The sequence below is a fragment of the Chaetodon auriga genome, chromosome 6 (assembly GCF_051107435.1).
Source record: "Chaetodon auriga isolate fChaAug3 chromosome 6, fChaAug3.hap1, whole genome shotgun sequence".
Taxonomy (NCBI): Eukaryota; Metazoa; Chordata; class Actinopteri; order Chaetodontiformes; family Chaetodontidae; genus Chaetodon; species Chaetodon auriga.
This window is the reverse complement of record NC_135079.1, coordinates 21,598,536-21,620,273: the sequence shown is the minus strand read 5'-3', so window position 1 is coordinate 21,620,273 and position 21,738 is coordinate 21,598,536. Positions and strand designations below refer to the sequence as shown.

The following is a 21,738-nucleotide window of genomic DNA, read 5'->3' as shown; positions in this document are numbered from 1 at the left end:
TTTGCCTTCATCATATCAAAAATTCCTTGTGTTAGTGCAATCCCAACCACAAAGAGGAAGTGTTCACATCCTGGTGAAAATATGACACATTCGACCCACAAGCACACACACGCACACTCACCAAACACACATGCACATATGGTCATAAGCAGTTGTTAGAGGGAGTGTCCACAAGTCAGAAGCTGCTGCTGCTGCAGACATATTCAAACTGTGCTCAGCGACTGTTTCATTGAGCTCTGTTCTCTGATCCACCATGAAGCTGCATGTGATCGTTCCTCTGTGTGCTCTGTTCTCTCTCACTCAACAGGTAAGAAAACACTGAGAATAGTCATTATTATTCTGTTATAATGACTTTCAGCTCCTTATTTACATGTGGTTTGTAGTATTATTTTTCACATGCCATGTTTGATATTCTGTGATATTTCAGACACCTTCACGTGATAAGTGTGTGTGTGAGTTGACTCATTCAGAGAAGGCATTCCCTCACGACAGACTCAGCACAGTGGAGGACGATGCATCAAAATGCAACAGTAACATCACTCCACAGAAGGTAACTCATCGCAATATTTTCTAAACCAGACTGTGAGGACACAACCTCCCTCCGCAACTGTAATACTACTACTAATAAGAAGAAAATAAAGAAAAAGCCAGACTCGTGTATGTATGCTTTCATTCTGAGCGATGTGTGAGCACAGTGTCTACCTGTTCTCTCTGCAGACTGTGGAGCTGGAGAGTCTGCTGCTGGGTTTAGAGAAACGTCTGCCCCAGCTGGAGAAAGACGTGTCAGAGCTGAAGAGGGAGGATGACGGACAGCTCTCCTCAGTTCTCAGCCTGCTGGTGGTAGAGAATGAACTGCTGGAGATCAAGCAGCTCATCAACAGGCTGAACATCACCATGCTGGGACACCAGCGGCTAACCACTAACACCACTAAAGAGGTAAATTCACAGTGACAAGCACCAGCAGCTCAAAGGAATTTATGTCCTCTACTCTAGTGTTGGAACACTCCACCTGTACTGTATCATTGTGTTGTAATCAAAATCAGCAGCCAACCAAATCCCAGTTAGATTAGACATGGCACAAAAGTTAGAGTGTAGAATACTAGCCCAAAGTTTAATGTGCGACTCTGAAGAGCATGCCTCAAGTGAAAATCAAATGTAACAGTGAAAATTTTAACATTATAATCCAATTTAATATTGGATTTACAGTCATCAGGAGCCCAGACACAGGCCTCCAAATGAATGATAGTGTCACTTTATGTCTGCTGGATGTATAAACAGGCAACTGTTTGCTTGCGTATTCTACATATCAACTTTAAAATGCGACAACATGTCAGTGTTGCGTTTGAAGCTTGTTGCGCTGCCCTCAAGAGGGAAATAAAAGTGGGCGACAGTGGGAGGCATCAATGCTTGTAGCATCAGAGAGATTCTGTAATCATACCAAAATAATTTTTGTTTTCAAATGTATTGGTTGTTGTGAGTTTGGTTAGGTTCGAATTGATAGGTGAATGTCTGAATAACTAACTATTGGGATGTCTGATCTGCTGCTTTGTCAGCTGGATGACCTGAGAGCAGAGATGCAGGAGCTGGAGACGTACGACACCATGCAGGTGGTGAAGAGACAACAAGACAACCAGAATCTGAAGAGGGACCTGGACCAGTGCAGGAATGGACTTTATCCCACCGCCCAACCCACTGAGCAGCCACATGGTATGTCCCAGTACGACACTGCACACTAGAGTGTGCGGAAATTTTCTTAACTTCTCTTTGACTCTCGCTGGTTTCCAGTGAGAGAATAATTACCAGAATGATTTGGGTAATGCAGCAATAGCTTCCTTTTTTTTTTCTTTTCTTTTTTTTTTTTTTTGGCATTGTTCATTTAAGATTAATTTTGCAAATTCCAATTAACCGATATTAACTGATTGGGTTTCCTGATCTCATTTGTGTTCATAATGCATTGCTTGATATTTTACCTGAGTAAAATCAGATGTGACCAGACCTCTAGCAAAATTACTCCAACATTAGAGGCCATTCTGGCTCTCTGCCCATTTTGTCTGCACCAGAAAGTGGTACTTCAATGAGGTCACTTGCAGCTGTGAAGGACCCTCCTCACTAAGAGCTAATGTAGGGTATAAATGAACTGTGAGAATCTCTCAGCACCAATCATTAGAAAGTAATTATCAACCAGTGGACATCTCGCACAACCAGCGAGACACACAACGCACAACCATATGTTTCTCTACATTTGCACAATTTCTCTCTCTCACTTTGATCTGATATTTTCCCTCAAGGTCACTGTCCTCACAGCCAATTTCGGAACATATCCGGGCCAAGGGTGTACACAGCAGGAGAGTACCCTGGATCCTACAAGTATGGAGCCTGGGGTCGGGATCCCAAACCAGCGGCAGGGAAGGAGAACTGGCATTGGATGGTACTGCTGACCTCTGGCAACAAACACTCCAACTACGTCCGCTTCTACTCCAGCCTGAGCTCTCTCATTGTTGGCGTGAGCACACCAGGTAAGGAACTCTTGCGTTAGTTTTAAGTGTTAATGTTAGAAATGTACAACCTTTCAGCCCTCACATCAGAAGGTTTTATTGTAAACAACTACGAAAATTTTCACCAAATAAATCTGCAGTGTAAATGTAATGTAATGTAAACTATTGCAGTCAATCGGAAATAACACATCAGTTTGTCACTTAGGGAGCAAGCAATCTTTGTAAAAATAAATAACAAACCATTAAATTGTTGTCAGAATGCTCAGATTTTTAGAATATTGCCTTGATAACTGAATTTTTGACACTCGTTTGAAATCTGTCTTTACATGCAGCCTTGGTGAGGTCATAGTGTGAAGCCATCAATTGTTTTCAATTGCCTGGCAGCTCAACACTGATTGTCTTTCCCTTGGTGTCTGAGGATGTGAGTTCAAGCCCTGGGTGATGCAGAATAAACACGTTAATGCCTCTTCAGGCATTGTGCATTGTGTGAATTAGAGACACATGACTTAAGGTTTAATGATAGCTTTGGTCTGGACAGTTCTACTGATGGACTCTTCTTTCTCAAAATGCCCGGTCACCACTGCAGAGAAGCTATAACCTTCTACTTCCTTGTCTTCCAGGTAATGTCCAGATTCACTCCTCTAACCCAACCACCAACACCATCCAGGGTCCAAATGTGGTGCTGTATGGAGACGCCTTGTACTACAACTGTTATAACCAAGATGCTGTATGTCGATTCAACCTCACCACCAAAGGTGTCACCACCGTACAGCTGCCCAAAGGCACCAGGTTTGCTGCTTCATTATTTGAGTGGCTGTTGCTGATGCCTGAATTAATTGTTCCTAATCAATGTTGAAGTCTGCAGTTTTCTAAGAACACAAGAACAAGAACATTAAAAACAAATGATCAATATGTGTAAAAGATTATATGCATGTAGAACTATGAATGAAAGCATAATGTAATGACTCATAGAAAACTGACATACACATGCATTCCTCTCCCAATGTTCTCTGTTTTGTTTTGTTTTTCTTTTTCAGGTTTAACTCAAAGGGTAACTTCTGCCACCTTGATGAATGCTACGCATTCACCGACCTGGACCTGGCGACAGATGAGTCAGGCGTCTGGGTGATCTATACCACCACCCAGGACTTTGGCAATATAGTGCTATCCAAGGTGGAGGAACCGCTGGCGCTCGGCCAAACCTGGCGCACCTCAGTCTACAAGCAGGCGGTGACCAACACCTTTATGGCGTGCGGCGTGCTGTACGCAACCCGATATGTCAACAAAGACACTGAGGAGATCTTCTATTCATTTGACACCACGACAGGCGAAGAAAGGTTCAACCTCGGCATCTTCATCAACAAGATGTCTTCCAACATTTATGCTCTGAACTACAGCCCTGTGGACCAGATGCTGCACGCCTACTGTGACTCCTACATGGTTTCCTACAAGATTTTGTTTTCATGAAAGGACAATAATGACAATATTGTCTATAAAATGTTGTCAAATTACCCGTGCTGTACATGGGCAGTTTATGTGGTAAATTCAGCATGATATTATATAATTTGCATTCTGCTCATTCTTTTTACACAAAAACTGAGTCATGTCTTACTCAGTACTTAATTGCTTTTAGTTTATCTTCTTCTTTCTTCTGTTTTTATGCACTAAATTCAATCACTTCTACCTTGCAGCTCTTTCAGCTGGTTTTAAGCTACTATCAATGAAACTCAGCCCTTCTTGGAGATGTTTCAATTGAAAAGCCGACTAGTGACTGACTGCTTTAGTATGTAACTTTATTACTGTTTTTCACGCTGGAGATGCAAAGAGGCTGTATAAATCTTGTCCACATCTTCTTCCTGCCACAGCTGACCAACAGTACTATCAGGAACACCGTCACAAAAGCTGTATTATTTTCTCAAAGTCCAGCAATTCATTCACAAATGAAGGGAAACTTCTTCACATCTTAGCTGCAAGAGTCAAAATCTGCTAAATAAACACATTTTATGAAAACCACTCCCAAGTGTGTGTTGTGTTGTTGCTTTTCATGGTGAGAAAAAGAAGCAGAAAGCTCTCTTGGCTGCAAGACTCAGGGATTTTGTTGGTTTAATGTGGATGAACACTCACATATCTGTTTATCAAATTTCTCTTGTGCCACACTTAGTGTGATGAAATACCTGTTTTAATTTGGAATCTGGAGGTGGGGCAAAAATATTGCTATACTCCAGCACCTCTACACCCACAGACCTCCAGGCTGAGTTTTGGGGTGAGTGAGTTGAAATGATACACAAGACATTAAGAATATTCCCATTTGATGGAATGGTGTAGCCATAAAAACATGGAGTACTTGTTTTGAATATTTCACTAAATGTTCATCTTACAGCCTAGCTGGAAAAAGTTGATGAGTGTCAGTGGCTTGAGAACAGCTGGAAACTGAATCCCAGTCCATCCATCTGGGAACAGCGATTTCAGTTGACTGCTACTGTAACTTGGGAATGAAATATTTGCCCCTTAAATCTTCAAATTGTCACATAAATGTGATCCTGCTAATGGTCCGCAAATAATTAGAGATTTTAGAAATGACAATCTTTTGTTTCTGGGAACACCGCAAAAAAATTGAACCCACAATCTGTGGAAGAACCTTTTGTTGGTGAAAACTTCACTTAAGTTAAAAAGTAAAATGGTGATTATGGTGAGCATTGTCATGCAGCATGGAGAAAGACTCACACATTTAACACATTGATAACACTATAGGATTTACCATGACCACTTCCAATAAAAACTGTAAATTGCATTCTTCTATATGCATTGGAAGGCCAGTCTGCAGGCAGTGATTGGCCCTTTACCTTTAGTATTTGGCATTGAATCTGTTCAGAATCAATTTGTCCCATCATGGAAGGTTCAGCTGCGATCCTCCAAACAATGCCAAACAGCTGCAGCTGATAAAGCACTGAAGAAGGAGAGGGTGCACCAAGATGAATTCAATGAGTGATTAATTAAATGAGCACCAATCACACCTCAAACCCAGAAAAAAGTTATTAGCCATGTTTCCAGCAACATGGATTGGAAAAGGTTGATGGATAGTGGAAAATTTTGCAAAACAGTTTTTATGCTCACTTGAGGTGGTTTTTGCCTTTTTCGAGAGTTGGTATACTTAATAGGAGATGGAAACACCTTTTTCAAATAATTTTTCAGACTTACTGAACATTTAACTCACATGACTGATGAGCTGTTTCTGCTCCTTGAGAAGAAGAAGCTGTGTCCCCAAATTAAAACGTCTGCCCATCGCTGCACACAGATCTGACTTGACCTTCTTCACATTAATAGATGAAACAAACAGAAATGTCTCATTTCCATTGTGTTTCTGTTTTATTTTTCCTTGTTTGAGGTTTTGACTGCCACTTTTCTAATTACTTCACTTTGTTGCACCCTCTTCTGTAATGCTGCAATGGTTTTCTGACTGGTGGTGGATGGAAACATGCATTCATTTACCATTTCTTTTGCTGATTTTCTTGAAATTTGGTTAAAATGTGTGATAAATTTGGATGGAAACTCAGTTATAGTCTTATCGCTCCACACTAATCTGATGTCTGCCTTTTTTTTTTTTTTTTCCTTTTTTTTTGTCTCTGGAGGCCTTTGCAGATGTTTAACTCACATCACATACTTTCAGGATGACTGATAGAACTGATGCCTCAAGTTACAAAATAAAACCAAAGTTGTAATAAACTGTGGTTTTCCTTGACGAAGGAGGGCAAAGAGTTACCTTATAGACTAGGCTAACCATCATGGACATCACCTCTCCACTAACACACGGAGATAAAACCCTTACTGACAGAAAACAAGCATATTTCTAAATAGATAGATAGATAGATAGATAGCATTTGCAACACTTTTGGTCTCAGCCTTCCAGTGCACTCTTGTGGTAAAAAGGCTCACTGCTGCCCTTCGCTCAGGTTTCACCTGTTCCTTCCTGAGTCAAAAAACATACTATCTTCTTAATGTACATATACATTATATTCATACTTTTGTATATATACAGTATATTTACACACAGACACAGACACACACACACACACACACACACACACACACACACACACGCACACACACACTGTGTATATACATATCTGTATGCATTACAGAGTATGACAGCCAGGCTCAGAATCATAAATTTTATTTGAGATGGACCTCGGCATTTGGTGAACATGGCTAACATGGATATTGAATTGAAATTGCAATTATTAGCCAATAGGAACAGCTTGGTATCAGAAGTGGGCCTGGTATGCCAGTAGATATCCATCATTGTACATGTAGATGTGCTTGTTAGTGGGGTTATAGCTCAGACTGGCCACACCTTTAGCCACCTTCTCCAGTGGCAGTGCAAGTGAATTGTCCTCTCTGCCTGATGCTGTGTCGAAGGCGTAGAACACCTCCTCACGGTATTCGTCCACGTAACGAGTGGCGTACATCACACCGCACACCATGAAAGCATTGCTCACTGCCTTCTTGAACAACCTCGTCTCCCACGTCTGTGTGACATTGAGTGTCTCATTCTGGCTGTCCCAAACTAGCCGGCTCACCACTAGATTACCGTGGTTGCCAATAGTGGAATAGAGGGCCCATAGTCCCGTTTCATCTGCCTCCACATCCACATCACTATTAGCACGGCAGTCATAGTAACAATATGGGAATTTGTTGTTGAAACCCACACCGGTGCCAGGAAGTGTCACCCGTTTAACAGTGTTGCTTTTCAGGTCGAAGCGGCAGATGTCTGCAGAGCGGTAGCAGTGATAGTACAGTGCTTCACCATATAGAACAGCACTGGGACCCTCAATGGTGTTGGTGTCACTAAAAGAAGGAGCGATGGTAAAGTCCCTTTGGTTGACAGAGGCCATGAAGTCTTCGTAGGTTTGGTATACACGCAGGGAGTTGCTGTAGATGTTGCTGCTGAGCAAAGGAAGAACCCAGTAGCTGTTCTTCTGCCCCTCACTGTCCATCTCTGCCTGTTTGCCCCAAGAACCAGAGATGTAGCTTTTACCGTAGGGACTGATCTTAGTCGAGACAGGATCGCTAATGTTGGTCATCAGGCCCTTGAGGCAGTGCCTATCCTGGCCTGGAAACAGAGATGAGAAGGGTCTGAATATCAGATGATGTACAGGACAGTCTAGATTATTTACCTCTGTTTGGAGGTGGGGAAATGTTTTCACTGCTTTAGTGCTTATTGATGTTTGATTCTAGCCTGAGTACTACCTGAAGGGCTTCAATCAGCCTGCATAAGACCAAAAAAAAAGGTAGAAAAACTAAACTCATAGTTTGAGAACCGCTGTTTCAAGCAGTGGCAGGGTCGGTCACAATAAGATGCATCCATTCAAACAAACTTACCTACATTTACAATCAGTGTGTAAAGAATAGAGTTTAAAGCCTGAGGTTACATTTTTAAAGATCATTATCTCCATACAACCGTTTAATGGTTCAACAATAATTTGACTGTTCAGTTGTTTAACTGACAAATAAACAAATCTTGGTTCTTCATAGTTATTGCAATGAATGAGTCAATTCTCTCTTACACACACTTTCACACAGACACACACACAGACACACACACACACACACACACACACACACACACACACACACACACACACACACATACACACACACATACTTACCGCTGAAGTCTTTGGGGATTGACTTGCAGGACTCGGCAGTGTTCTTCAGGTAGCGCAGTCTCTGTTTGACGCTCTTCATGTTAATTAAGTCTGACACTTGCATCTTGTCTACATCTGTACGCAATTTGTCCACCTAACACACACACATTTAAAACATTGTAACGGGCAGGTTAGGTCCTCTTACTTCATTTGTTTGTCTGTTTATAAGCTATAACCCACAGACACAGTATTTAGTAAAGTCTGACATCATGTTACTCATGTAGGCTGTTGCTCGACAACTTCAGGAATCATTTTAGTGACTTCATTTCTGCTGTACCTCTTTGGAGAGTTTCTGTGTTTGGGCATTGTTAAGTTGGCTGTGGATGGCACCAACATCTGTCTCCAGCTGGCTGAGCTCCTCACCAAGCATGCGCAGAGACAAGGCCGTGTACAGGCCCTGGTTGTGCAGGTACTGGTGAGGCTCCAGCTGGGCTGTCATGTTTTCAACCACAGCCTGGAGACCAGGGAGACGCTGGCTGGCCAACTTCACCTGTAAGGACATACAGACAGAAACTCCTGTTTCATGATCACTGAATGTGTTTTCAAGGTTCCAGGATCAAGTTAATATTTACTGAAATTTTCTCATTTTCATTCAGAACTGTATCTTCACACAGTCACAAGACATGCATGTTGGACTTTATTGATCCCACACCAGGAAATTTAGTCATTACAGCCAGCAAGTATTACAAAGAACACGCACAGCCAATAGTAATAATAACAATCACAATTGTTGAATCCAGTCAAAATGTACATCAGAATAAATGCTTCTAACCAGTGTAGTATGGCTCAGTACCACTGGATACATATACAGTAATCCATCAAGTCAACGTTGCAATTGGACTGGACCCAGACTGAAGTAAGTACCCCACCCACTACTGTAAAATCATGCTGGTTGACTTTGGTTCTCACCTGTTCCTGCAGAGTCTTCAAAGATCCTCCACAGGACTCAACCTGCTGCAGCACAGTCTCGTACTTCACAGCAGGGAACGACCACAGGTTGGAGTCCACCGGACACACACATGAGCCGTTCCTCTTCTGGCCTGAGACACGCTGAGCCTGGCCATCACCCTGCAGTCACATGTGTATAAAATAGATGCTGGTACTAACTCATTAGAAGCAACATACCGTAACTTTTTACACTCCTTTTTGAAAAGGGACTTTTTGAGTACTGTTTGGGCCATTAATCTTCTTTTAACTTTCCTTCATTTTCCATTTACCCCTTTGCCACAACTATCTGTTTTCTATTATGCATTTTGCAGTACAAAGAGACATGTGCTTATGCCAGATAAATGAGATTGGCCAATGCAAAAATTGTGAAAATCATGCAAATACCTATTCAATTTAAAGTTTAGTTGTTCAACTAATGTTACTCAAATCTGGACACTGTTCATTATGCCTTTGGTTGTTGTTGTGTTATAAAGCAGCAGAAATACTCAATTTCCTTTGATCACCTATTAAAAGTCTATTTCGTCTATGCAGAAGAAGGAAACAATAATGTTTGAGTAACATAGGGAGAGAGCAAATATGGCGGATAGAACAGTCCTATTTGGGTCACCACGCACAGGTCTCTCTCTGTATATTGGCTTATCCTACTTCATTCAACAATGGGCTGTCCCTGTGGGTATTGCCATAATAATTCTTTATGTTGTCAAGATTATGTTTAAAAATGCTTTCAGAGTAATCATATTGTACTGGGTGCCGTTGCTGTTGGAGAAGGCAGATCATGTGCAGCACTCTTCAATCAAAGTGGTTTGGTTGGCTGTGTGTCCATATCAAGATAACAACGGATACAGGCGACAATGACAGGTCGCAAGTAAGATGTGGTCTTATCAATACATGAAGATAAAAAAGAAAAACAGGAACAATAATTGTATTAAATAGAAATAGTAAATTAGAAATAATCAACATGCAAAAGAAAGTACATTTCTTAGAAATTACCATGTTGCATGTTTGTAATTTGATGCACGACAGTGTTAGTTTTCCAAAAAGAGACTTGGGACTTAACTCTTAACAGACACTTAAAACTTGACTTGGACCAACTGCACACACTAAACCATATTAAAACACAGAGTAACTTGCACTTCGAGTAGATTATTGACCTAGTACTATTATACTTTTACTTGAATAGGTTTGTGAAATTGCCATTTTCACTTTTAATTGAGCAAATTTTTATGCCAATAATTGAATTTCTACTTGAGTAACGATTCTGTTGTATATAGGAGATTTACATGGATAGTAAAGGGGCTGCAACAAAAAGAACCAAAAAAGAAAAAACTCTAATGGTGTCAAATGCAATATCTTCCACTTACGTCCTTAGTTTCTAAAAATAAGAAATCAAGTGTAACTCACTGGTGACAGCAGCAGCAACAGCAGCAGCAGCATGTTTAGAGCTGGAGAAATGAATACTGGACTGATGAGGACAGAATATATTACTGCTGAAATCACCACACCTCCTCTTCCCTTTTCTTTAGAAACCCAGACTATAAACACACATTTTACTGACTTGCTTCTCATCACCAGTGAGTCACTACAGAACCTTAAAACTGCTTACGTGGGAATGAAAGTCAAAAAATGTAAAACTGTTGAGTTGCACAACAGTTATGGTCCAACCAGGAGATTGCTAGTTCCCCCTTACCTCATTCTGGCTGTCATGTTATTTTAAAGTAAATATATCCTGCACACTGGATATATATATTGAAATTGAAATTTATTTTTCACAATGATGAAAACAGAACCATCAAAGTTCTCCACACTCTTCTTATTCCTTTACTACAGTGGCAGTGAGTGGTCTTCAAAGTGCTCGCTTAATCACTTTTTAGTTTTTAGTGTGTATTTATGGTACCATTAAAAGAGTGTAGCGTGCATAACAAATGCTGCAACAAAAATCACAGAATTAAACTTTCAGTGAGAATGCTGTCATCTGTTTCGGTGTGTGTAACTTCCTCAGTGAATGTGCAAAGTGCAAAGTGGTTGCTTTCTATTCCTGAATCCTTTAACCACATCTTCAATACAGATGATGTAACAAACCCTTCCATATTTTGATTTCCTTCCCATTATCCAGTCACATCACTGCAGCCTGAATTTACCTCAGTTTCAGATGTGAACTGGTATATATCATAAACATATTTTGCCACTAGCACAAACAAAAATCAATTTGCCTTTCAGATAAATAGTAATAATATGTTTTATTCCTGTTTTAAATGCTCTGTCATCATCTACAACACAGCACAGAGCTACCTAATGTGTTTTATGCTCAACCATGAATTCATATCATTTTAAATGGAAAAAAAAAGGTCCTTACAAATGTTACTGTGATTCCACAAATTAATGTAAATGTATATGTAGTACTTTGTACTTCTTTGACAGGTATACTCTACTTTATAGTTATTATGCATATTAAGATTTTACGCACATCATGATGAGCATTGTTATCAATTAAACAACTATAAACAACATTTAACCAAACAGGAAGTTCAAAAAACTTTTTTTTTTTTTTTTGCATAACTTCAAATGTTTTTATAGTTTATTATGATGTTTATTATAATTACGGATGTTCCTGTAATGTGGTCTCTTTGATTTCCTTCGGTCATATTTGTTACCTTCCAAGTTAGATTTGTGTTGTTTGTTTTGGTGGCCTTTGTCCACTCTGAAATTAAATCAAGCTCCATGTATTCTTCATCTCAAATTGTAAACCATCACCACATTCACTAATCTCAAATGTTTTGGCCACCCCTAGTTGGGGCTTACTGCATATTATGTCCAAAGGGGCTATTTTTAGTTCAAAATATCTTTAAATTGTACTTAAGCTCAGTAAATCTGTCAGCACTGGCCTCATGTGAAACCATTCCGTGAGTTGCTGCAATCCCAATTACAAGAAGGATGACACATCACACGCACACTCACCAAACACACACGCACATACAGTCATAAGCAGTAGTTACAGGGAGCGTTCACAAGTCAGAAGCTGCTGCTGCTGCAGACATATTCAAACTGTGCTCAGCGACTGTTTCATTGAGCTCTGTTCTCTGATCCACCATGAAGCTGCATGTGATCGTTCCTCTGTGTGCTCTGTTCTCTCTCACTCAACAGGTAAGAGAACACTGAGAATACAGTCATTATTATTCTGTTTTAATGACTTTCAGCTCCTTATTTACATGTGGTTTGTAGTATTATTTTTCACATGCCATGTTTGATATTCTGTGATATTTCAGACACCTTCACGTGATAAGTGTGTGTGTGAGTTGACTCATTCAGAGAAGGCATTCCCTCACGACAGACTCAGCACAGTGGAGGACGATGCATCAAAATGCAACAGTAACATCACTCCACAGAAGGTAACTCATCGCAATATTTTCTAAACCAGACTGTGAGGACACAACCTCAACAACTTTAATGCTACTACTACTACTAATAATAATAATAATAAAAAGAAAAGGCAGACTCCTGTATGTATGCTTTCATTCTGAGTGATGTGTGAGCACAGTGTCTACCTGTTCTCTCTGCAGACTGTGGAGCTGGAGAATCTGCTGCTGGGTTTAGAGAAACGTCTGCCCCAGCTGCAGAAAGATGTGTCAGAGCTGAAGAGGGAGGATGACGGACAGCTCTCCTCAGTTCTCAGCCTGCTGGTGGTAGAGAATGAACTGCTGGAGATCAAGCAGCTCATCAACAGGCTCAACATTACAATCCTGGGACACCAACGGCTAACCACTAACACCACTAAAGAGGTAAATTCACACTGAGTGACCAGCAGCTCAGCACAGACATTTTTCAGGAAGGTGGGATTTGTGTGTAAAATCTGGAATGATTTTTGATACATTTAGCAACAATGAAATCGCAAATATCAAGTATAAAATTATTTATTTATTTATTGGAGAACGGATACTGAAAGAAAAGGAAATAGGAGGCTCTGTTATGCTTGTTTGCTTCAGAGGCCTAGTGTCGTGGAATGTGAAGGCCGAATGTACAATCCACAACAGGCCAGAAAAAGTCAAATTCAGCTGTCCGAGAAAAGTGCTCAAAAAGGAGCTACAGGAGTCAGGGTCTGAGAAGCAAAAATACTTTATTGTTGGCAACAAAGGGGAAAAAAACACTCAGAGAGTGCAACTCTGAAGAAGTTCCAACTTACAATGGTCAGTGCTCTGTCTTTATACAGTTCAGCTCAAGGTCTACCCCGCCCTTGGGGCATCTTCTCTTTTTTCTAAGATTCTTCTATTTTTTTACACCATTATCTTCTGGCCGCTGTTCAGCCTGGGCTTACAGGTGCTCGTTTTTATTTTCTTTCTATTCTTTTGAAATTACACCATTAGCTTCTGATTGTCATGGGCTCTATTTTTTTTAAAAACATTACCAAATCACAATTTATTGCCATAGTTGCATATAAAGTCACACAATCACATTATCTTTAAGTGCACTTTGAGAGTATATTAAAACATATTAAAGTATATTGAATCATCCCAAACCAGCATTCATTAAAGCATAGTAAATCATAATGTGATTATAATACCATTCAATCTTTCATGATGATAACAGACACTCAAACATGGATTGAATACAGTAAGGTTATATAAGGACACACAGGGTTCTGTAAGGTCACAGACAACACCGGCTAAAACCGGCCAAGACCGGCTAAGACAGCTGCAAAGACACCTGCAAGGCCATGGAAAACCCCAAAGATCCATGATACAGGCGCCCTGCCCTCGTGATCTCTGCTGTACAGTATCATCCCTGCACAGTATCACCATCTTGACCTTTTATGTGCTTCTTCTCCATTTCTATATTTCTCCTGTATTTTTAAGCAAATGAACTATTAAACTTTTACTACAATATTTGCTACTATCATCTACCATTGGTTACAGTGTTTTACTCAATTCTTCACATATCTGTTGGAAAAAATGATACTACATCTCCCCCCTTTGTGATTGTAAAGTCACAGCGTTGCTGGTTCAACCAAACTATTACTAGCAGGGATCTTTAATCAACTAATGAGCAAAGTTACTCATCAGAAGGAAGATATAGCAAATCATCCCCAAGGACAGTGAGGCACAAATACATATATTCAGTAGTATTAAGTTTCCAGTTATAACATGCAGTAGTAATGTACTTTCAAATCTTAAAACAAGATATCATGATTAATGCAAGAAAACATGAGATGAATAACATACAGACGAAGACTCAAATCATTTCCGCATATTCCCTTTCACTGATCAGTGTTATGGACGATTATTCAGTAGCTCTTAATTGCAGCACAGGTACTAATGATCTCAAACAGCACAGACATGTCTACAAGTATGATTTCAGGGACAACAGAAATTCATTGAAAGTATTTCAATCAGTAGGAATAGGAATCGGCGGGGTGTCAGGATCAAGAGGATTGGGTGTAGTCAGAGAATATGTATGGGAATTTGGACTGGATGAAGCAGGGGAGGTTGGAGGTTGAGCAGGAGAGTGTGGTGCAGGTGTGGTCTGAGACCTTTGGCTCTGAGCTTCATATATTGTCGTTAGTTCCTCGATGCACTCTTCCTGTCGGCGTATAATGGCATTTTGTAGAATAAGGTAAGTGTCTTGTTGATCAACAGCATCCTGAAGTTTGTTAAAGGCCTGTTGTTCAGTGTTATATTTTCTCAGGATGGCGTCTTTCTCCTGCAGGGCAACATTTTTTTCATGTAAGGCAGCATGTATCTCCTGCAACAGGGCATTTATCTCACACAGCAGGGCATCCTTTTCTGCCATAAGAATCGCTTTCTCCGTCTCCCATTGTCTCTTCTCCATATGATACAGGTCTGCATCATGACGCATCTGTCGCTGTGCTCTTCGAGTGAGGGCCTGACGGCGCCGCTGCATAAGGAAGGCACGTTACTATTGTTTTTCCCGCAGTTACAGCTTTGAGTATAGGTGTTTTGGTGGGATCGTATCTCAAATCTTCAGATCCGTCTGCGGCAGGGGTTTTTGTAATGTATCCAAATTTTCCTGTTTCCCACTCCACCCTTCTGGGGATGATGCGTGTCTCTAGTCGTGGATCTACTGCAGCCCTGTTTCTCCCTGCTATAGTCAAGTTTTCAGGAATCCCTAAAAAAGGACGCAAAGGGAGAGTTATTGAAACAGTTGGATTATTACACAGTACTTCTAGTAATGTTGCCAAAGTGCGTGGTGTCCACAAACTTCGTATCACTCTTTCCCACGGTACTGAAGGAAACTCCTCTTTTGTTTGAGCCAAATTAATAATCCGTGTGATCTGCCACAATTTCAGATTAATTTCTTGTTCAGTTTGCCAATTTTCTACACCGTCGTCATCAATGTAAGTTCGTTCCAACCAAAAATGTGTTCTGATGCCGCGAGTTTCAACATCTCCTGTGCTACTTCAGTGCTCAGGCGTTACTATCTCATCTTCACTATCACTACTTTCCCTCTGTTCATCCGTCCACTTTTATTATTTACTTAGACTTTCTCTCTTATATCATTAACTTATTATTTATTATTAATTAAGTAGTTATCTATTATTATTATTATTATTCCATTCTATTATCTATTATTATCTATTTATATTATTTATTTTATCTTATCTTACTATGTTCTATTATGCATCTAAGCAGCATTCAAACCTTCCATTATTCTCCATATAATACCGCTGAGAAATAGTAAAAATCCTAGCAGCGTCAAAATCCCTAAAATAATATGCCCAATTGATGACTGATGAGCTATTTGCTGCAGGTTTTCAATTTTCCTTCTCCTCTTCTGCTCTCTCCCTGGAGTAACTCAACTTTGAGGCCTCTGGTGTGTGTGTGTTACTCCACAACTTCTCTCTTGTGTGTGTGTGTGTGTGTGTGTGTGTGTGTCGGCTACTCTCCTCCTACGCGTATGTGTGTGTGTGTATAGCTTCTGCACCTGCACTGTCCTCTGTGTGTGTCAAGGACGTGTGTGAGAGGGGGAGAGGCCAGCTCACCCCTCCCTTCGATTCTGCTTACTTTTCTCCTTCTTTTTTAACCCCTTTTCTCCCGTAACCGTTTCAGAGCTCTTATTCTCCTGTTTTTTCTGTAACTCCTTTTTTAGTTCTTTTTTACATTTTCTCTCGAAATCACTACCTAGTGATTTTGTGCACTTCTTTAACTCTCGCTTTCTCTAAGCGAGGTAACCACTCAAGCAGGTGGTTGCTTGCCTCATTCTGGGCAGCGGCGCGCTGGTCAATCAATCACCCGTGCAGACCTGTCTGATCTCTGGACAGCGGTATCCATGTTGACGACCCACCGGTGTTGTCAAGCATTTACCCGTTCAGACCTCTTCTAGTTCAGAAAAGTGGTATCCATAAATGCTGACTACGTCGACGGCCAGACAACCCACCCGTTCAGACCCGACTAATCTTTTTAGGCGGCGGTATCCATGGGCGTCTGACTAAACACATAAGACAGACAACTGCGCCTGCTTTGACTTGATAGACTATTATCACACAGGTCTCCCCGTTACACACGATCCTCACTCTTATCTATCTCCCGTCTCTGCACGCTCAATGCACTTCCCCAACATGAACGGCCTACTTCTAGCCTTAAATCAACGTCTAAGGCGCTTTAATACCTCTTAAAGCTTCATTTACTCCTAATTTGCAGAAATAAAGGCTCTGCTTACCTTCAAATTTTGTGGGCCCGAGTGTCTGGTGGCAGAGTGTAGCCGCCTCTGGCGTTGGAGACCTCCTTGTCCGTGTCCTCTCCTGGCTGGCTCGCCACTGATATGTCGTGGAATGTGAAGGCCGAATGTACAATCCACAACAGGCCAGAAAAAGTCAAATTCAGCTGTCCGAGAAAAGTGCTCAAAAAGGAGCTGCAGGAGTCAGGGTCCGAGAAGCAAAAATACTTTATTGTTGGCAACAAAGGGGAAAAAACACTCAGAGACACACAGAGTGCAACTCTGAAGAAGTTCCAACTGACAATGGTCAGTGCTCCGTCTTTATACAGTTCAGCTCAAGGTCTACCCCGCCCTTGGGGCATCTTCTCTTTTTTCTAAGATTCTTCTATTTTTTTACACCATTACGTTATCTTCTGGCCGCTGTTCAGCCTGGGCTTGCAGGTGCTCGTTTTTATTTTCTTTCTATTCTTTTGAAATTACACCATTAGCTTCTGATTTTTAAAAACATTACCAAATCACAATTTATTGCCATAGTTGCATATAAAGTCACACAATCACATTATCTTTAAGTGCACTTTGAGAGTATATTAAAACATATTAAAGTATATTGAATCATCCCAAACCAGCATTCATTAAAGCATAGTAAATCATAGTGTGATTATAATACCATTCAATCTTTCATGATTATGACAGACACTCAAACACGGATTGAATACAGTAAGGTTATATAAGGACACACAGGGTTCTGTCAGGTCACAGACAACACCGGCTAAAACCGGCCAAGACCGGCTAAGACAGCTACAAAGACACCTGCAAGGCCATGGAAAACCCCAAAGATCCATGATACAGGCGCCCTGCCCTCGTGATCTCTGCTGTACAGTATCATCCCTGCACAGTATCACCATCTTGACCTTTTATGCGCTTCTTCTCCATTTCTATATTTCTCCTGTATTTTTAAGCAAATGAACTATTAAACTTCTACTACAATATTTGCTACTATCATCTACCATTGGTTACAGTGTTTTACTCAATTCTTCACATATCTGTTGGAAAAAATTATACTACACTAGACACCAATTGGTAGAGCGTGCACACAAGAACACATTCTGCCTTCACTCCACACACCGTTGTACTGCTCTGTTATTGCTCTACACTTGCATACAAACTCAAACCTACATTCACAATCTCAAGAAATCTCTTGCTGCCCTATAACCTCTAATACTTACACCCCACATCATTAGAACTACAAAACCTTGGTCACATCAGTTTCAACTCTGTTAACCTTTTTATTTGTTTAAATCTTGTCATTGTATGTACTCAGTGCCTTGCCAAGTCACCCACAAATGAATGAATGAATGTGTAAATTAAATGAATTTAACAAGAATGAATGTTATCAAAAACAAACACACACACACACACACACACACACACACATTACAAAGTAATAGGTTATTTATATGACAAGAGGCATGCAATGCCTGGCGGTGCTTGGCTTGTGGTTTTTAGGCATCTTTGCAGTCTTTCATCTTAGCTTCCTGTATAGTTCCTTTCTGGAGCTTTTCAGCTATCAGCAACAGTAAAAAAAAAAAAAAAAAAAAACAATGCCCAAAATGTAATGCATGTCTGGCAAGAATGGGAGGAGCACAGAAAAGCAGGAAGCTAGAAAAGCCAGAAAAAGCAAAAGAGACAGAAAAAGGCAGGAAGCACGTTTTAGAGGAGAGATGATTGCTGGTGCTCTTTTGAGTGACTGCGCTGATTAATAATTCCTTTGTGTGGAGAGAAAAGTGGCCTCCAGCTTTAGGGGAAATATTTGAATGTTACATGCTTGTAACTTGGATACTTACTCATTCTGTCGTCAATGTGATATTTCATGAAAACTGGTGGAAAACACTTGGAACTTGCAATATTAATCAACCAGTCAATAGAGAATAACATCAATACCTTCATAATAGTGGAGCACATCTGAAATGATACATGATCCTAACACTCAAACCACAGCATCCCATACGTCTGGTCACATGGGCTGCTCCTTAGAAGATTATCATTAACATTTCTAGCACATAAGACATCAATTCATTTATTATTTTTTTGCATTCAGCTGATATTCAAGGGCAATCTTATTTGCTGTTTGTCAGCTGGATGACCTGAGAGCAGAGATGCAGGAGCTGGAGACGTACGACACTATGCAGGTGGTGAAGAGACAAAATGACAACCAGCGTCTGAAGAGGGACCTGGACCAGTGCAGGAATGAACATCAACCCACCACCCAACCCCCTGAGCCTCCACATGGTATGTCAACTACCAGTGACTGATTGGGCTTCCTGGTCTCATTTGTACAGTCGCCAATGAGGGCAAATGCTCTGACCCCAAAACATTTCCATTAGGAGAAATGTGCTGCAGCGCCAGAAACAACACAGATTGAAAAACATAAAACAACTGAAACCTGTTGCAAATGACAAATATGCTGCCCAATACAAAACAAACACATTAACAGCAAACACACTGCAAATATAGAGAGAATGCAACGTCTACAACACACAAAACTTGAAGTCTTTGTTTTTGAAGAGGGACGAGAAAGATGCAGGTCAAATGTAAAAAAGAATCATGTCACCTCTTTATTCCACTTTTCTTTCTGCTCTTAAAACACTTCATCTGTTGTCTCTCTTGGGTCTCCTCACTAAGACCTAGTGTAGGGTATAAATGAACTGTGGGAATCTCTCAGCACCGATCATTATAAAGTAATTATCAACCAGTGGACATCTCGCACAACCAGCAGTTTTTAGTTTGTTTCTCTACATTTGCACAATTTCTTTCTCTCACTTTGATCTGATATTTTCCCTCAAGGTCACTGTCCTCATGGCCAATTTCGTAACATTTCCGGGCCTAGGGTGTACACAGCAGGAGAGTACCCTGGATCCTACAAGTATGGAGCCTGGGGTCGGGATCCCAAACCAGCGGCAGGGAAGGAGAACTGGCATTGGATGGTACTGCTGACCTCCGGCAACAAATACTCCAACTACGTCCGCTTCTACTCCAGCCTGAGCGCTCTCATTGTTGGTGTGAGCACACCAGGTAAGGAACTCTTGTGTTCTAGTTTTTTTAACTTGTTCAGAATCAGGTCTCTTGGCCACATATGGAATTTGACTGTTTTTCATTGCTGTCAGTGTACTTGCATATTTCCATGACCAATTTTCAAGAAGATAGGTAAAAATAGAGATACAGTTAAAAGCAAAGACAACAAAGGCTAACTATACAGAAGGTAAACTGTAATGTACAAATAGTTTATAAAAACCTTTGGTCCACGCACATGTAATAATCAAAGGGTGTTGGAGTGGTTTGGGTCTAGTTTGTTGTTATGTACTGAAGTCATCCGTACACATATGTGCTAAACGTTGGCTGTGGGACGTTGATCACTCTCCTCATGTGACACACGTTTGTAACAGAAACTCCAAAGATGAATCTAAAATCTTAGTAAATGGAACAGAGATTCTCAAAGTGCCATATACAAAGTTCTTAGGACTTATTTTAGATGAAAGGTGAAATTGGAAAAAAATATATTGAACATGTATGGAGGAGGTAATGGATAAACTACAGTTTATGTATTTAAAGGAACAAGATGTGGTGTTTTTAAGCTTTTGAAAAACAATTCTCTTTCAACAATTCATTGTTGGTTTAGTTCTTTTCCTGGGATTTGCTGACCATAAGACAAATGTAGTTGATTATCAGATCCTCTTGCTCTTGCTTCTTCCTTGTCTTCCAGGTAATGTCCAGATCCACTCCTCTAACCCAACCACCAACACCATCCAGGGTCCAAATGTGGTGCTGTATGGAGACGCCTTGTACTACAACTGTTATTACCAAGATGCTGTATGTCGATTCAACCTCACCACCAAAGCTGTCACCACCTTACAGCTGCCCAAAGGCACCAGGTTTGCTGCTTCATTATTTGGCTGTTGCTGATGCCTGAATTAATTGTTCCTATTGAATGTTGAAGTCTGCAGTTTTCTAAGGACACAAGAACAAGAACATAAAAAACAAATGATCAATATGTGTAAAAGATTATATGCATGTAGAACTATGAATGAAAGCATAATGTAATGACTCATAGAAAACTGACATACACATGCATTCCTCTCCCAATGTTCTCTGTTTTGTTTTTCTTTTTCTTTTTCAGGTTTAACTCAAAGGGTAACTTCTGCCACCTTGATGAATGCTACGCATTCACCGACCTGGACCTGGCGACAGATGAGTCAGGCGTCTGGGTGATCTATACCACCACCCAGGACTTTGGCAATATAGTGCTATCCAAGGTGGAGGAACCGCTGGCGCTCGGCCAAACCTGGCGCACCTCAGTCTACAAGCAGGCGGTGACCAACACCTTTATGGCGTGCGGCGTGCTCTACGCAACCCGATATGTCAACAAAGACACTGAGGAGATCTTCTATTCATTTGACACCAAGACAGGTGTAGAAAGGTTCAACCTCGGCATCTTCATCAACAAGATGTCTTCCAACATTTATGCTCTGAACTACAGCCCTGTGGACCAGATGCTGCACGCCTACTGTGACTCCTACATGGTTTCCTACAAGATTTTGTTTTCATGAAAGGACAATAATGACAATATTTTCTATGGCCTGTATTTAAAAAAATGGTTTCAAAATTGAGAAAAATTGCTAAATTTGACATTTTTTACCTTAAGGTCAGTGAGTGTCATTTTATGTGCCTGAGTAGTGAAAGGAATTTGCAATCCACCTGCTTGTTTTGGTGATTTTTAGTTGTGTGCTGTATGTGAATAATTTTAGTGAGAAAAATAATAACAAATGAAGAAATAATAAGGAGAATAAAATCAATAGATGTGAGTGTCACTGCTTAGACCCTAAATAAACAGTCAAGCATTAAGAAGGAAAAGTGTTGAGTCTGCATTT

The 21,738-nt window shown here is 40.6% G+C and overlaps 3 protein-coding genes across 3 annotated transcripts; 2 read left to right on the top strand and 1 right to left on the bottom strand.

The window, feature by feature from the left end:
* Positions 1–165: 165 nt before the first annotated feature.
* LOC143322321 (olfactomedin-4-like) lies at positions 166–4,501 on the top strand. Its single transcript, XM_076733447.1, has 7 exons — positions 166–307; positions 428–550; positions 718–936; positions 1,554–1,707; positions 2,289–2,516; positions 3,116–3,284; positions 3,533–4,501. Exons 1-7 carry the CDS (start codon positions 254–256, stop codon positions 3,960–3,962), a joined length of 1,377 nt encoding a protein of 458 aa, XP_076589562.1. The 5' UTR covers positions 166–253; the 3' UTR covers positions 3,963–4,501.
* Positions 4,502–6,686: 2,185 nt separating this feature from the next.
* LOC143322397 (olfactomedin-4-like) lies at positions 6,687–10,582 on the bottom strand. Its single transcript, XM_076733569.1, has 5 exons — positions 10,550–10,582; positions 9,110–9,268; positions 8,478–8,690; positions 8,162–8,294; positions 6,687–7,605 (listed from the first exon to the last, which is right to left on the bottom strand). Exons 1-5 carry the CDS (start codon positions 10,580–10,582, stop codon positions 6,758–6,760), a joined length of 1,386 nt encoding a protein of 461 aa, XP_076589684.1. The 3' UTR covers positions 6,687–6,757.
* Positions 10,583–12,148: 1,566 nt separating this feature from the next.
* On the top strand, positions 12,149–21,710 carry LOC143322166 (olfactomedin-4-like). Its single transcript, XM_076733150.1, has 7 exons — positions 12,149–12,289; positions 12,412–12,534; positions 12,706–12,924; positions 18,949–19,102; positions 19,658–19,885; positions 20,574–20,742; positions 20,988–21,710. Exons 1-7 carry the CDS (start codon positions 12,236–12,238, stop codon positions 21,415–21,417), a joined length of 1,377 nt encoding a protein of 458 aa, XP_076589265.1. The 5' UTR covers positions 12,149–12,235; the 3' UTR covers positions 21,418–21,710.
* Positions 21,711–21,738: the final 28 nt, after the last annotated feature.